General features: G+C 39.8%; 1 protein-coding gene across 4 annotated transcripts in view; it reads right to left on the bottom strand.

Moving 5' to 3' along the window:
• LOC149205398 (RING/U-box protein) overlaps positions 1–17,451 on the bottom strand; it is a 221,736-nt gene that overhangs the window by 63,402 nt on the left and 140,883 nt on the right. For all 4 annotated transcript variants that reach the window (XM_089395040.1, XM_089395039.1, XM_089395041.1 and 1 more), the window contains 2 exons: positions 4,103–4,215; positions 3,806–3,871 (listed from right to left, as the gene is read on the bottom strand). In XM_089395040.1, the coding sequence (XP_089251166.1) occupies positions 3,806–3,871; positions 4,103–4,215 (179 nt within the window). The remainder of the gene's footprint in view (positions 1–3,805; positions 3,872–4,102; positions 4,216–17,451) is intronic.

The following is a 17,451-nucleotide window of genomic DNA, read 5'->3' as shown; positions in this document are numbered from 1 at the left end:
TGGTGATGGGTGGTGAATTTGGCAATCTCCCTTGCTTCCCCTATGATTTCCTTTATCCATGAAACTTTGTTGTTGGTCTCCTCTAAGATCAAATTCAGATTATGGACAATGCATGGTGTCCAAAAGATGTGGTCATACCTCCCCTCAATAATTAAACCTGGAGCTTTGCAAACTGGTGCATTATCCGTGATAACTTGCACCACCTTGTTAGGCCCTATCTGTTCAATAGCTTTTATAACAACATCAGCAATGAACTGTGCATCTTTTACCTCTCCTGAGCAGTGTTCCGCCTTGATAAACATTGCTCCTTTGGGGGAAGTGGCAATGATATTTATCAATGGCCTGCGCCTTGTATCTGTCCATCCATCTGAGACTATGGTAACCCCAGACCTACCCAGGAAGAACGAATTGGTGATAAAACATCCTCCACAAGCTCTTCATTTTTGAGAAGCTGAGTTTTGACTTTCTCATAGTTGGGCCCCTTGTACCCTCGAGGAGCTTTGTTAATTGCCCTTATCATATCTTGCTAGTAAGGAGAGCGAACAACATTGAATGGGATACCATATGCATAAATGCACCTAGCCACTCTGGAATCAGTTTCTTCTCTCACTTGCACATTCACCAATTTAGCAATTCTGCTATCCTAAACTGAAGGGGATGCCCCTCTGGTATTTTTGGGTGCTGGTTATTCATGTTGTTGATTGGAACCAGCTCTCCTCTTTCTTGCTTCAACTACAAACCTTGGCTCAATGTTAGATGGAGCTTGAGGAGTAGCTTGAGTAAGCTCATCATGCCTTCTCTTAATAACATCCGCCTCATCTTGCTCTCTTTGATATGCCCTCCTTGCCAATGGGCCTGCTGTTTTTGTGCAACCCACAATCCCCTATCCTCCTCCATGCAAAAGGTGTGCCTTCACTTTTGGGTAGGAGCCCTTGTACGAATTATTGCAAAGATTACATCGCCATTCCCATGAGCCACCACCTCCACATTTTTTAAGCTTCTGAACATGCCTTCAACGGGGATAACATTCAGCCCATGGGTTGGCCCTAGGGCTTGAACTTGCAGTTGCACTTTTGTTGGAAGTCATTGCTGCAAAAATAAATTAAAAAAAAACAAATCTGTAAATAAAAAACGTTTTTCATATTTTTGGCAGCATAAACCCTCGAAAAAATGAAGAAATAATAGGAAAAAACTAAGAAAATGAATGTTGCTTACCCAAATTAATTTTATGTATCTGAAGCTACCCCAAAATGCCAAAAAATACAAGATAAATACGGTTGTAGCTGAGCCAAAAGCCAAGAATGTTGTAGCCGGAAACTCTGCACTCCAAATTTGCTACTGAAATCTCTTTCTCTTGCTGCTGAAATCTCTTTCTCTTGCTGCTGAAATCTCCTTTGCTCACTGTTGAAAATGCCCTAGCTAAAACCACTGCTCTCTTCCTCTCTTCTCCTTTGCTAAAATCGCCAGTCTCCAAGAGAAACGAATTGCTCAATTGTGTGATGGGAGAATGAGGCGAAGGTCACTTTTAGAACTTGAGAGAGGCATCTAGAAGCAACTAGAAGCCACTTTAGTCGCCCAATAAAAAAATAGAAAACAAAATAAATAAAAAAACATAAGAAAAAGTCAATTTGCATGAGGAAACTCCATCATACTGCCCGGAAACTCGTTTCCGGCCATACTGGCCACGTTTCCTCCTCGAGAAATGGGCCAGTACAGTCAAAAACGAGTTTCCAGGCCATACGGTACGGGTTTCCCCTTTTCCGTTTCATTTCTGTACGGAAACGGACCCTAGACCCACGTTTCCTGCAACTTAGCTTGGGCCTATTTTGTGGCCCCATCAGTTCATGGTCAACCCGTGTAAACCAAGGCCATGATCTTCAAAGGGTCGAAGAACACCCTCTTTGATCACCATTTTTTGCAGGAGATAAGAATGAGATCACCAACACATATACTTATTCGGGGGTACTATTCACAAGGCTTCATTTTAGCCTACATCATGCACTTCACCCTTGAGTTAGCAAGGGCTATGGATTATTGGTCCTTCTTGAGAAGCAGTTTTTCTGAAACCATTTTCAAGACATATTGTCCAAGACGTCACTCACAGACACTCTTGTTGAACCCATAATTTTACACAATTATGAGGTTTGCAATTCTAGATTACTAGATTCAAATTGGTCTTCAACAAAGAGAGTAGAGCTCATCCTCCTTTTCTGCATCATCAAATGCAAATAGATAGTTCCTTAGCCCATCATCCTCGCAAGGTTTGGTGCTTGGCCGTTTTTACTAGAGATAGTTTCTAGTCTTATCTCACTTTCCACCATATTCAAAGCTTCACTGATATAGTAAAGGGGCAATATCGGTACGATACTTGGCCTACTTCTCATTAAAGTCCATTGCATTGTCTAGCTCTCTAGTTTTCTCTTATTGCTGGTATGCAGGGGTCTCGAATCTCCTAGCATTGATTGGTTTTACAATGGACCAGCTTCCTCCATTTAAATATTCCTTGATGTTCCCAACCATCTCTTACCTACCTGACAAGAGATGAACACTTTCATTAGATAGGATGTTTATACGAAATTTGTATGGGTTACTTGGATAAACCCTCAAGGAGGGGTACATCCAAAGATGACATTCTACACTAAGCACTTTATGGATATGGAGGATGGACTCATTGTCCAACCCCATTACACTTAACCATTGCATGCATGCTCTTCAGATCCTGTTGGACCAATTTAGAGTTGGCTCTCATAGAGTACGGATTGAGATGGACCAACAGATTGGTTGATCAACCAGAATTTGCCAGATATGCCATCTCTAAGAGGTTGAGACTGAGGAGCACTTCACATCCACTATCTGGTTTACTATGAGATTCAGACACACTTCCATTGTCTCTTGAAAGGTCTACAAACGCATGGCAACATTTTTAGGTACCCAGATAAAAGATACCTAGTCTTATACATGCAGGAGGCCATTTGTCTCTGCTCCTCTATCCTCTAGCCACATCCACATACTGGACCAGCTACCACCCAGTCGATTACTTCCCTTTTTATGGTGCTCCCCTTGGGGCACCACAACGTAGATGACCACAGATTAGTGAGGAGTAGGACACAAGGCACTATTCCTACTCCTGTGAGACCCCAAAGGCATCACAAGACCAGACCTCATATTAGCAAACAGACCAGTAGCCAGACAATATGTTCCAAACCCCTGCGACAAGTTCTTCCTTCCAGACAACAAGAACACTCATTATAGTTCCTCTTCCAACTCTTCTTCTACAATGAGAAAATCTTGAAGCCTTTGGAATAATAGAACCATGGGAACCATGTCAAAGGCTTTGAGGAAGTAAAGCATTTATTAGGTCTTGCCTCATAAATGATAGCTCTGAGAGTCAAGATACAAACTCTCATATAATGATTATGTGTGAAACCTGTTTGACACTTCCACACGGTTTACTTGATTCAACCAGCCTAGTAGTTAGAGCATCCAGCACTGTGGCAAACAAATTAGCCAAAGCATTGTCCAATAATAACATTTTTGTAATTAATACAAGTGTGCTGGTCTCTAGACTTGAAGATACATGTACATAGATAATATTAACTTCTATCTCTAAAATGGAAACACTAAAATAAAGAATGATGGATAATAGTAAATATAGCATGGTAAAATTGCAGCAAACAGCTATAAATGCTGGTCACTCACAATATGCAAATACTTGAATATAGTAATTAGATTGTACAGATAGATTTAAAAAAAAAAAGAACATCAAAAATTGACTGCACCAAAAATTCACCAATATTTATTTTACCTCGGGCAAAGCCAAGTATTTTCAATTGTACACTCCGGGTTAAATTCAACACAGATGGCATGATACCTGCACATGAAATCCATACTCTTTAAAAGTCTTTGAAAATATTACAATCCCTGATTAACAAACAAATTCAAAGAATGCAGAAGGCCGATTAGTTTAATCATAGACATAACTGTGCAAAATGCAGAAAGCCACATACATCAGGTTGTGAATGTACATCATATACAAAACCAAAAAGAAGAAAAAGAACATTGTAAATTGATCGATAAAGGAGATCAAGAATTAGTTCTCAACCAGAGATCGCATGAGTCACATGCAACAGAAGTATCAAGAGATGAAGAGTCTTCCTCTTTTGTGGTAACTCCAGCTCGTACCCTGCAGCCATCTCCATCCAAACAGACGATTGCCTACATATAAAAATACTGTATAAGAAATCTCAGAGGTATAAGGTAGAATTTCATGTAATTCTTGTTTATGTAGAAAGAAAATAGTATAGGCAATTTGATATTTCATGAGAGCAAAGCAATGTTATCAGAACCAGTAAAACTGGCCAGTCAGACAGTAGACCAATTTTTGGAGGTTTCTAGTTGGAACTGGCTTCCCAAACCAGCATTGAACAGTTATGGTCTGGACTCTGAACCAGTCCTGATCCAGTCTAGACTCTAAACCAATTAGAACCAGTCAAAACCAGCAGGCTCAAAACAAAAAATGGTCGGAACCAGCCAATTTGGCCATTTTTGTACCAGTGCATGTAATAAACAAACAGTCCCTGTTTGTATATGAAGATATGTTGTAGATAAAATGTATTGATAAAAGAATAACTGAATCATTGATGTTACAAATGAGGGCCCCATTATAAATACTAGGTAGGGTGCCCTTTCATATGAAGAGTCGTGTCTTGCGGATAAGACACACCTTTGCACCTATGTTTCATGAAAAGGCTAGGAACCCAGCATTTCGGGCCATACCAGTACCCGAAACGCTGAAACACGGCCGAAACGCGGGTATCATGTAATCATCTACGATAGTTTATAATAAATATAGACTTGCTTTTCCTTCTAAATTGTCATCTATGGGTCTAATTCCTTTTTTTCTTGCAAGATAATGTGTTATTCACTTATGTGTGTGTGTGTGTGTGTGTGTGTGTGTGTGTGTGACGTTTCAGTGAACGTTTCCATTGCTGGGAGGTGACGTTTCTAAATGTACCTATTTCGGAAATTCCAAAACGTTTTGGTGTTTCGTGCAACATAGCTTTACACCTTTTCATACATATATTTATTATTATTATGTTTGTTACATTGCTGCCTTCTTAAGGAATGTTTTGTCCTCAAAGCATAATAAGCAGGATTTTGTCTGGTTGCGCACGTCGCTTATCTACTTCATGGATTTGAATTCGGCATGTACGGGTTACTCTTCTTGCTTGCGGACCCCACCTCTTCCCCCTTTTCCTTTTTAATATATATATTATAATTTAGGTTAAAACTATAAGATTTAGGTTAATAAAGAAAATAGAATAATAATAAGAATTCAAATATAATAGAAATTAATAGATAAATAAAAGTAAATTTAAAATAAATATATATATATATATATATATAATATTTATTTATTTATTAAATAAATAAATAAATCCAAATTATGCCTGGTACAGGTGGATCTGCATTCAACTAAACATTATGTTCAACTAATGCCTCCATCTGTAAATCCAAATCAAGACCAATATCCTCATTAGAGTCACTCTGTTGGATGACTCTCAACTACCCAATCTGATGTTGGATCAATATCTTCCAACACAATGGGATTTGTATCAAGTCCTTTGTTCAGGAATTGGTTGCATCTTAGCCAGAGGTTGTATTAGACATAGACTAGATCATTTAATTGTTTTTGTTCCAAACAGTTTCTCTTCTTTGTGTAAATCCTCTCAAAGACAAACCAATTGCGCTCACACCCAATAGCACTACAAGTTTGACTCAAAATACGGATGGCAAACTTCTGCAATTGAGGACAATGGCTACCAAATGCCTCCCACCATTGTGCTGCAAAAAACATAGTTGTGTAATGAGTTAGCTCAACGAATTATATCCAACTTTCAAATTATAAACAATTTAACAAAATAAGAATTTGAAAATTGAAAATGTTTGTTTATCTGGCTCATCTGCTTCCCTTGCAATCCTTGTTAGGTTCTTGCCAAAGGTACCAATGGCTCTGCTAAAACAAGTGATATGTCAGTGTATCTCCTGCTGATCACTCTCCTTAGGGACCATGTGGTCAACACAGTCAATCAATCCTTCTCTAACCTCCCAAGTCAAAGCTTTTGCCTCCAGAGCTTTATAATGATACCTTGGGTTCAAAAAAAACCCACCTGCATGTATAGGGCAATGGAGTTGATTGTTCCATCTTTGAACAATGATTTCCCAAATAGACCCATACTTAGCCACTCTATCCTTGTATGTTGCCTTTATTTGCTCCTTTGCTTGATCCATAGCCTCATAAATGAAGCTCATAACCAATATTTCTCCATCCACCAACCGCAACACCTTAACCAGTGGCTCAGCAACCTTCACAATCTCTGTTGCCTTTTTCCAAAATATTTCTTCATTAACTTTCTTTCTCACATTTTTGTCATCCTATTTGCGAGACCATTGACATTCATTCCATTCATCACTGGAAAACACCCTTTGCAAGTTTCTATGTTGGGAAAGCATAGATTGCAATGTCAAAAAATGAGTTGCAAATCTAGTGATGGCAGGCCTAATAATATCCCTGCCCCCTGTGTGTTTCCTCATCAGGTTCAAAATCCATGAGTGATTGTAGATATATTTTGTTATGCTTTTGGCATGCTCTACAGTGTTCTTGACCCAATCTATTTTGCCAATATCCTCAAGCATGAGGTGTAATATTCCTAATTAGCCATGGCTAATTGGAATATTCGATTTTGCTCAATTTTGCCTTCTATAGTTATTTATAAATAAAAAGGTGAGAAAAGAGGACATAACTCACTTTTAGAATAAATGTCACTTCCTAATAGCACAACATTGTGACTTAAAGGGGATCCAAGGGGGCCAAAGGGGGACACAGAGATGGAGCCCACGCAGACACTTGGAGGGACTGCGCAGAAGGGAAGGAACACGTGACAAGAGAGGAATTACGTTGGAGGAGGTGGGCCTTGGGATTGAGAGAGGCAAAGGCTATAAAGGAGAGAGAAGCCTCCTCATTTTGATCATCCGATTATGTGCATTTGAGCTAGTCACTTCGACTTAGAGCACGCTGGCTGTTTAGCTAGTCTGCAGCACTGTTTAGTGCATCGAGTGTCTCTGTTCGGAGATCTCACCCTTAGCCCCGGGGGACTTTGAGTGCCTGCTCGGGAAAGGTATTTCCATCAGTATTTTTGCAGTAGTTTCAGCAGCATTTTAGGCAAGAGGATTAAGCATCTTGGATGATTACGCAACACTGAGAGGGATGACGCAGTTCTTTCTGGCAGGAGTTTTGGATTGGGAATTTGTAGGAGGATTTGTGCTGAGTGATTGAGCAGGGGACCAGCCCTTGCATATTGGAGGCTTTTTGGCAGAGTTTCAGGCAGAATTCTGGAGGGGTTTCTTCAGTGGCAGCGCAAAGCATTGAGGGACTGCGCAAATCCCCAAGGGGGTGATTTTCGAAGGTCGGCCATTTCAGAAAAGCTTTCTGGGTTTTTCTGGGTTTCTTGAGTAGAGTCCGATTCCAAAGTTTCAGCGTTTTCTGAGGAGGGGAACAGCCCCAAACCCTCATTTGATTTTCAACAGTAGCAGCAGCACGGCAGTTTTCCAACCGCTGGGACGCAGTTCAGAGAGAAGCCATCCTTGGCTATTCTGAGTGTATTTCTTCACTTGCCTTGTGCAAGTTGAGGTGCCATCTTCTTGATCACCTCTTGTACTCATTCTTCTACTCAGTATAATAAAATGGCTTAGCATTTCTCGTTGCATTTCTTGAGTATCTATTTATATTTCATATATACATTGTTGTGTTGCACTACAGTTATTATATCTCTGTGATTTTCTCGGCTACTATACCACTTGTATGTTTTTCTGGTTGAGATTTTGCTGGGGTTTGAGGAATATTCCAGATTAGGGATATTACATGAGGTCTATGCAATGTGCAACACATGGGATCCAAAAGATGGATTTACATTTTACTAATAAGATCATAGTTAGAGGCATTATCTATGATGATTTGAACAACATTAGCCACCCCCACCACTTCAACAACCTCATCCAAAAGCTAAAACAACAAGTGTGCATCTTTCACCCTATCAAAAGCATCAACTGATTTTAGAAACATGGTTCCCTCTGGGCAAAAGATAAGAAAGTTTATGATGGTACGGTTCCTTTGATCAGTCCATCCATCTGACATGATGGTACATCTTGTTTTTGCCCATGAGATTTTGAAATCTTTCAAATATTCATCAACGGGCAAAACTTTTTTTTGCAAAAGAGATCCCCTTAACTCATGCATAGTAGGGCCTTTGAAGCCCTTTCCAGCAACAAATATGGCATCAAACATAGGTTCACAATATGTTGAACGAAAAGCATTGGGGATATCAACATCATACCACCATCTAGCTTATGTATTCACAAGCAGTTTCTCTCAATTCTTTCTTCCAATGGTCATCTAAAGTGGTTTGCATTTGACCTCTATTAGCTTGAGGACCATTTGCACTATCAGAGGGAAAGGAGGGTGTGAAATAACTTTTGATATTACCCTTCTTTTTCATTTTACCCTTACCCTTTTCTTGAATAGACTCCAAAGAGGGAGGAACATAGCAAAAGGGGTTGGATGTATTTAGTGCAAGGGATAAATGAAGAGCCCTCATAATCAAAATTGGGGTTGGCAACCATCATGTGTTTTATACTCCTCTTCCTCCCAATTTCAGCCTCTATTTCTTTTTGCCTAGCTTTTTCTTCCTCAAACTTCTCAAATTTTTCTATCAAATCCTTCCTAATCTCCCCACTTTGTTCTAATGGTGCTACACATGGAGCAATTTGTCCTCTAACACCAGCCAAGTGTTGTTTCAGCCTATGAATGCCCCCTCCACCTCCCTTAATTTTTCTATGACAAAATTTGCAATGCATTTTATTATCAATCATCTCAGCGTATGCCCAAGCAGCATATTTATTTCTAGGAGCCATTTTCTGATTTTTGGACTTGGAAATGAAAGGAAACAAATCTGAAAATGAAAAGATAAAAAACAACTCTTGAATGTTCATTTATTTTACAAAAATTACTCTTCAATTCCAGATTTGCAAAAAAAACACAAACAAAGGCAGATTTTAGAAGTGAAAAAAAAATACCTCTAGGCTCTAGCCTCCTCAATGTTGCTCCAAGAAACTAACTCCTAAATGCTGCTCCAATGGCTTCCCAAGAAGCTCCTCACTGCTGCTCCAATGATTGCCCAAGACTCTTCACTGCTGCTCCAAAAACCAACTCCACAACTCTTCACAAACTCCTCACAAATTCTCACACAAATGCAATGAGATAGCTGTGAGGAAATGTGAGGGGGTTGGGTAGCTTTTATAGGCTTAGGAGAGGTAGATGGGCCTCAAGAAAACCCAAAACCAAAAAATAATTGTGTTTGGGGTCTGAATGTTTGACTGGCTCGGCCGGTTTAAGTCGGAGTCAGCCAAGCCGGTCGGTCTGTTACCGAACTGGCCGAGTCGGTGACCAGCTCGGCTGGTTCGGTAATAGACTGGCCACCGAACCGGATTTTCTACAATGCTGGCCCGGCCAAGGGTCCAGCTCGGTCGGCTTGGCCGAATCCAATTCGGTCAGGCCAAATTTTAAAACATTGCCTTTCCTACAGATTGATTTGAGTTGGATTTCCATCACCAATCTTGGTTTTGCAGAGGTTGTGGTGATGACAATTATTTTGCAGCTGAAGGAAGGCGCACAAAGCCAGTCCTCAGGTCATCAACAAGGCTATAAGCCTGTGGGGTTTGCTTCTCACCCTTTCTCACTTCACTGAATCATTACTCAATTCTACAGGCACGTAATTAATAAGAATTTGGATGAAGCTAAATGACTGTCATCATTCTGAACTATTGGCACGTAGCATTCTGCTCCCTTGAAAAGCACTATCATAGCATTGTTAGTATCTCATATTTTTTCTTGCTTGCGTAAAGCTGTCATAGACACCATTCAGATTGGAAACTAACAGTGGCAAGGTTCATCATAGCAGTGACCAAAAGAGTAATCAAGCAGACATATTGAGAATTTAATTACATCTGCTTTTTTTGTCACTGTCTGGCATCCTTCAGAACTGATATACTATTTCTCTGAATACAAAACAACAGTAGTGTAAGAATGTGTGACAGTCACCAAAATTTTGTTGACATTAGCATCTTTCTTCCTAAGCTGACATATTGATTACAGGGGCTGAGATAAATACCACATATCTCTGAATACAAGGTATGAGTAAGGTAACATTGCAATTCTGATTTGTTGCTTATCATCTAAATAGTGGTATTACCACTGGCATATGGTTTCCTAACTCACAAATCAGATTTCGTTAAAACTGCATGCCTTTGCTAGTTCTTTGGTTATCATCAAAAGCAGTAGGGCATATTGATAAATATTCTTGTGACTCCCAATTTGACAGTAAGATAAATTTTACAATAACATATCAAATTAGCTCACTCCTAAAGCACTTAGCATAATCTCAAGATCTAGTGATTTGAAAGGAATATTAAACTTGAGCATACCAACATCTAATTAGCATTATCATCATCTCTTTGAGAATTGTTGAATGATTCAGATTGTCAATATTGTGAATAAGCAATCTCTTTCTTACATTGTCTACAAATAATCATTGGCATAGAAGATCTAACCATGCTTATCTCGAAATCCAAATACATAAAGGCGCCTGAAGTAATAGCCGTGTTGAGGAACCACCATTTTAATATCTTGAAAGGTATCTAATTGTTTCTAGTAATTATAATTGAAATCTTGATCATTAGTATTGAGTGTTTCAATCTAATAAACATATTTTGAGTGAAAGAGCATTGCTAATCTTGTGGTGATACTCGTTGGTTAAAACATTCTAAGTGCCCCAATTGTCATTTAGCAAGTTATTACAAGATATGAGCACATCCCATAGTTGTTGAAATTTTGTATCTTATCTTATTAGCACTCGTAAAGTTGGCACATTGTCTTGTTTAAGATTATTTTTCAATTTACTATGAAAGTAATCAACATTAAGTACTTAAGGTACATAAACAATCTTAACTCAAGACTCACTCAATCCATCTTGCATAGCATTCTAAGTCTAGTTGCATTAATAATTTACCTCCAAGCATAAGCTTGGTTGATAGACTTCTAGGGCCACCCTTTCTCAACTTAGCTTGAGGGATTCAGCCCCTTTCTAGTGGTTAACACAGTGAGCTTGCAGTCGTCAGAGCCAGTCTCTGTAGCGCCAGAGGCATCAGGTGGTTGGAACACAGGGGGATGTATCATTAATCAATCCTTTGTTTGCTTCCCGTTGGCTTCCATCCCACAACTTACTCTAAATACTGATTACAAAACAGTTAGGAGGAACGTCTTACTTTGAATAGGCATATAACTAAAAGTAGCCAAGATTCTTGCATCTGTTATGTAAATTAATTAAAGTCTGTAAATTAACTAAAAAGCAAAGGGCAGGAGGAAGGTCTTACTTTGAATAGGCATATAACTAAAAGTAACCAAGATTCTTGCATCTGTTATGTAAATTAATTAAAGTCTGTAAATTAACTAAAAAGCAAAGGGCATGATCTATGATCATAGATCATGCCCATTTGTCAAGAGGCACCCAAGGTTGTATTTAAGCCAAGGGCCTCCCACATTTGTAGCATTCATTCATTCATTAATAATAAATATATAAAATTCTGTTAATTTCTAAGATAATCGCTCCAGGTGGTATCAGAGCCAGCAGCTGTCGCAACTCCTGTTTGTTACTCAACACGAACATTCGTTGTTCAACCACCATTCGTTGCTCCTTTTCACTCTTCCTGTTTGCTAACTGCCATCGTCTATTCTCATTTCCGCTTCGTGCCTCACTGTTCTCCGTTCTGTCCCAAAACCATTCCGCTTTGTTCACTGTTTCGTCCCAAACCCCTATCAGTCTTCTCTACCTTCCGTTGACCATTCAATTGCCATCTGACCTTCTTGTCGTGTCTTTCCACCGACCAACATTTCAATTATATCGTATAATTTAAAAATTTATGCCATATATAATTTTATTAAATAGTAATTATATAAATTTTAATTAATATTTATATAACTATTATATAATTCAGTCATATATATATATATATATTAGATTATTAAATTAAAATATTTATATATATATATATATAATCTAATAAATTAAAATATATATATATATAACTAGATTAATTAATTTAATTTAATTATAAAAAAAACATATTTTAAAAAAAGGATCAAGTTAAGAAAAAGAGTTAAGCTGGATAAATATACTCCACCTCCGACCTGCGCGATGGCTTCATCAATGTCGATAGCCGATTTCAATAAAAGATTTTTAGACCTTGAGACTAAGTGTCAATTTGGGGTAGCATCAAATGTGCTCTATGCCTCAAATTTTGCAGGGAGGCTTGGGCACACATCTAGAAAGCGTTTTGGGAAATTCCACCTAGAATGATTTTATTAAAATAATTAATATTTTTAATGGGACCCTAAGTCTAAGCTTAGGAAATTAAAAAATATTAATGGGTATTAATCTAATTGTGGGTGTAACTTCTAGAAGAAGACAGAGATCAAGCCAAAATGATCTGAGTCTTTGATTAGGAGTTAATCTAGGTAGTTGGTTGTCCAACAGAAACATATAAGAAGGGGCTTGAGGGTCATTTGGAAAACACACCGAGAGATCAAGAGAACGAATTTATGAAGTGAGAATTTCTCAGGAGGAAGTTCGATTGAGGAGATTTCTTGCAGTTGAGGGGCACGGATAGCATCCGAAGAGAAAGCGATTTTTCTCAGTCGGAGAATCATCAGCAAAGAGAGGCAAAGAGTGATCGAGTAGCCCAGACGCAGAGGCTGACGCAGGGCCGCGAAGGACATTTGTCCAAAAATAACGGTATCTATTGTGATGTATTTTCTTTCTTACTTAGTATCTTGTTTCCGCATAATATTTAATTAAGTGAAGGTTGCAGTGTATGTATTACAATATTTGTCGTAGGAAACTGCAAGTAATTTGTTTGAAGGAATTTAACAAATAGGAGTAATATCATCAGTTGGTGCAGTAGGGGTCCTTGTTGAGGAATTTCCACATGATATCAGAGCTGCAGGTGAAGCAAGAAGAGCAGAGCCAGTAGATCCAATGCTGAGCAATGGCGGCAGTTCGAAAAAGTTGTAGGAGGCGGCAGTTCGAAACCCCAGAGGGTTTGCGCAATTCTTAGTTGGAGGGTTGAAAGTTTGAGGCAGTATCTCTCTGAGTGAGTCGACAGAGAGAAGGACTTCCAGTTCGAATTTTTGTCGGGGCAGAAGGAGCAGCGCTGAAGCCTCAGTGTGAGAAGAGCTAGTGGGACGCAGATTTTTCTGCAGCCAATTTGTTGGGCAGAAGATCATCAGAAGGAAGAGAAGAAGCGCAATAGAGGGAATTTGTTCCTCAGAGAATTCCTAGCCAAGGAATTCGAATTCTCTAGAGCTGAGATGAAACAAGGGGCAGTAGTTTTACTAGCTCCAACAGGGAGTGCGTAGGCTAGCCTAGCAGTAGCACAGAGGAGAGAGGAGGTCATTCAACATCTTTGGCAAATATGGCAACAAGTGGATTGAGGGATCATGACAGGTTGGACGGAGCTTCCAACTATGTCAACGAAAAGACTAGAATGTCTTTCCTTCTAGATGAGCATGCCCTCAAGACATATGTCAACAGCGTGGTTGTTGTGCCTGCGGATGCAGATCCGTTGAAGAAGTACAAATCATAGATGGCGAAGGCCAAGAGGATGATTCTGGATGGAGTCAAGGATCACATGGTGTGTCACGTTGCTAGCAGAGGGACTGCTAAGGAGATGTGGGATGCCTTGGCCACGTTATATCAGGGATCTTTCGAGCAGCGGAAGATGTACTTAGAGCAGAAGCTGAGATTTGCTCAAATGCAGAAGGGCGAGCGTGTGGATCCATTCTTCACGAAGTTGAAGTAAACCCGTGATGAGTTGTCTGTTGTGGGGCATACACCTCAGGATTCAGAGTTGGTTAGACTGGCCCTCAATTCTGTCTCAGATGAGTGGCAAGTCTTTGTCCAGAGTATCTTGGGCAGAGCAGCATTGCCAAATTGGGATGAGATGTGGGCAGCTCTAAAACAAGAGGAGTTGAGGAGAGACTTAGTCAAGGTCAAACTTGACGGAAGCAGCAACAGTGGGTCGAAGCCCAAGGAGGAGGATAATACAACCCTTGCATCGAAGGGACAACAGGAGCAGCGAAGACGTAAGAAGGACGTCACGAAGATCAAGTGTTTCAGGTGTGGTGAGATGGGTCACTACGCTACTCAGTGTCCTCTCAAGAAGAAGGACAAGGATGACAAACACAATCCGAAGGTTGCGCCCGCGAAGATCAAAGAGGATTTCGCCATGACAGCCGAGATACCTCCAGGAGTGAGGTAGGCTCATTTGAAGTTGTAGTTCGAAAGAGCTACAGATGGGCAGGATCCTTGAGGAGTCCACCTCTCAGATCAAGAGTAGCAAGATGGACTAGTGTTAGATAATGCCAAAGAGTGTCGGAGAGACAATTGCAGTGGCTAGGAGCACCAGAGTCTGAGCAGCGCAGAGCAGAGTTGGCAGTAGTGCAGAGGGCACAAAGCAGAGGTCAGCAACAGCACAGTAGATTTAGAGGGTCAACACAAAGACTAGTAGCAGTCAAGCTTCAGCATTCACATGGTATCATACTAAACACAGTTAGTTCAGTAATTTGGATGTTTATTCATTACTAAAAGCAACAGTTTGCAGTGCAGTGGCAGTGCTAGCAACAGGACAGATGCAGCACTTAAGAGGGAGTTGTAGTACGGATGCAATGTTGACAGTGGCAGTGTCAGCAGCAGTACAGTTGCAGCAGCAGCGCAGTAGTTGGTGGATAGCATGTCAGACATCAGCAGCGCAGTAGTTGGTGGACAGCGTGTCAGACATCAGCAGTGCAGAGGATGATGCTTCAAAGTCAGAGCAGTATGCAGCAGCATATATTGCTAGATAACATTCCTCGCTAAGAGAGAATGTTGATTTGGGGTAGCATCAGATGTGCTCTAGGCCTAAAATTTTGCAGGGAGGCTTGGGTACATGTATTCCAAAGAACCCAGAAACAATTTTATAAAATAATTAATTTTTTTAATGGGACCCTAAGTCTAAACTTAGGAAATTAAATATATTAATGGGTATTAATCTAATTGTGGATGTAACTCTAGAAGAAGAAGGAGATCAAGCCAAAATGATCTGAGCCTTTGATTAGGAGTTAATCTAGGTCGTTGGTTGTCCAACAGAAAGATATAAGAAGGGGCTTGAGGGTCTTTTGGAAAACACACCAAGAGATCAAGAGATCGAATTTCTTAAGTGAGAAGTTCTCAGGAGGAAGATCAATAGAGAAGATTTCTTGCAGTTGAGGGGCAGGGATAGCATCCAGAGAGAGAGATTTTCTCAGCCGAAGAATCATCAACAAAAGAGGCAAAGAGTGATCCAGTAACCCAGATGCAGAGGCTGACGCAGGGCCACGAAGGGCCATGCAGAGGCAGCGCAAAGGGTGAGAGATAGTCCGAGATTTTGTTGAGAAGAGTCAGTTTCAGAAGCCGGGAGCTGAGGTGTGAGACCGGGAGGCTAAGAGCAGAGACTCTGGGCAGAAAATCAATCAGCAGACTGGGTGATGCAAAGCCTAGAGAGGTTGACGCAGAAAATGTGTGAGGACTGCACAGAGCAACGTAGGGTCTGCCAGAGGCACTTCATTCAGTATCTGGATCAGCCGAGATTTTCTCAATGATTGTGTGAGGTAATATCACAAATCTTTCTGTCAGTATTTCTCTCTGTAACTGAATAACCTGAGAGGTATTCAGAGATGTATTCAGAATTTGCTACTACTTAATAATAATAAACCCTCAAATCTACTTCACCAGTTTTCCTGCATTGGGTTTTTCTAGGAACATTTGTCCAAAAATAACGGTGTCTATTGTGATGTATTTTCTTTCTTGCTCAGTATCTTGTTTTTGCATAATATTTAATTAAGTGAAGCCTGCAGTGTATGTATTACGATATTTGTCCTAGGAAACTGCAAGTAATTTGTTTAAAGGAATTTAACAAATAGGAGTAATATCATCAGTTGTTGCAATAGAGGTTCCTGTTGAGGAATTTTCACACAAAGGTGACCCGACAAGGTGAAATATCGAGGCACTCTAGGATACAACAAAGAGAATAGAGAATCAACGCGAGCGGAACCAAAACATAGTTTAAAAGGATTAGGCAGTCCTTTCAAATAAGGTGGATCAAGCAATGGTATTGTTGACTTGTATTTGTGACAAGATGAAGGTTACACCCAATCAAATACCCCAGAATGATGAAGCTACTCAGCATCTCAATTCTCCAAATTCGTCAAACTCGTCAGATTCACATGAGAAACCCGAGTCTCCAAAGACATCTTCCATGCCTAATCAAGAAAATAGTAACACGAATTTTCAAAATAGGCAGCTCTAGAATCCATACACCAATATGTCATTTTCAAATCAATACCCCTTCTTCGCTCCGTCGATAGCTACATATCAACAAAGAGCAAAACTCAAACTCTCCAAATTTGACAGTAACGAGAAGCGCAGTGTGGCATGGTTTAATAAAGAAGAATATTTCGAGATTTACGATATTGACAATGATGACGAAAAGATCAAGCATGCATATTTTAAAAGGTTTCAAGGTGCCAAGGAAGAAGAGTTCTTCTCAGCACTCACCTGGCTGCAACAAAAAGGAGATGTGGACGAATACACTCGAGAATGGGAAACTTTAGCTACACGAGTCCCTGGATTATCATAAACTCATCCCATTCAATCGTACACCACAGGACTTAAACCCCATCTCCAAGGTGAGCTCAAGCTTCATGACATCACTTCTATAGAGGTAGCCAAATAGAAGGCAAAAGTTGTTGAAAAGAAACACGAAAAAATGCAGTGGCCGAGGTTGAAAGAGTATATTCGAGACGAAGATTTTCCCAAGCTGCATACACAGATAATACAAAATATGTTCCACCACATCTTCGTGAAGGAGACAAAACTAATTTGTAAATGCAAAGAATGAAAGAAGGTAAGTGCAGACGTTGTGGTGAAAAATGGGACCCTAAACATAGATGTGCTAAAGGCAAAGAAACCAAGAACCTGTATACATGAGAAGCAACCAATGATTCAGACAATGAAGAATCAAACGTAGAAGAAATTAAAGATGCACCACAATTTTCTCCAGAACTAGATGATGAGAGCATTCTGCAAGTATCATTATCAGCTATGACAGGTATATCACTGCCCTATACATTAAAATTAAAAGGACATATCAAGAAGAACAATGTAATGGTTTTGATCGTTACTGGTAGCGCCCACAATTTTTTGGACTCAACCATGGCGAAAAGACTCAACATTTTCACATTTCCCATGCCCAACATGAAGGTTA

This window comes from Pinus tabuliformis, chromosome 1_2 (genome assembly GCF_031772625.1).
Source record: "Pinus tabuliformis cultivar Carrire ecotype Pingquan chromosome 1_2, CPIR1, whole genome shotgun sequence".
In the NCBI taxonomy this organism is placed as follows: Eukaryota; Viridiplantae; Streptophyta; class Pinopsida; order Pinales; family Pinaceae; genus Pinus; species Pinus tabuliformis.
The sequence above is the reverse complement of the archived record's forward strand: the minus strand, read 5'-3'. Positions and strand labels throughout refer to the sequence as shown.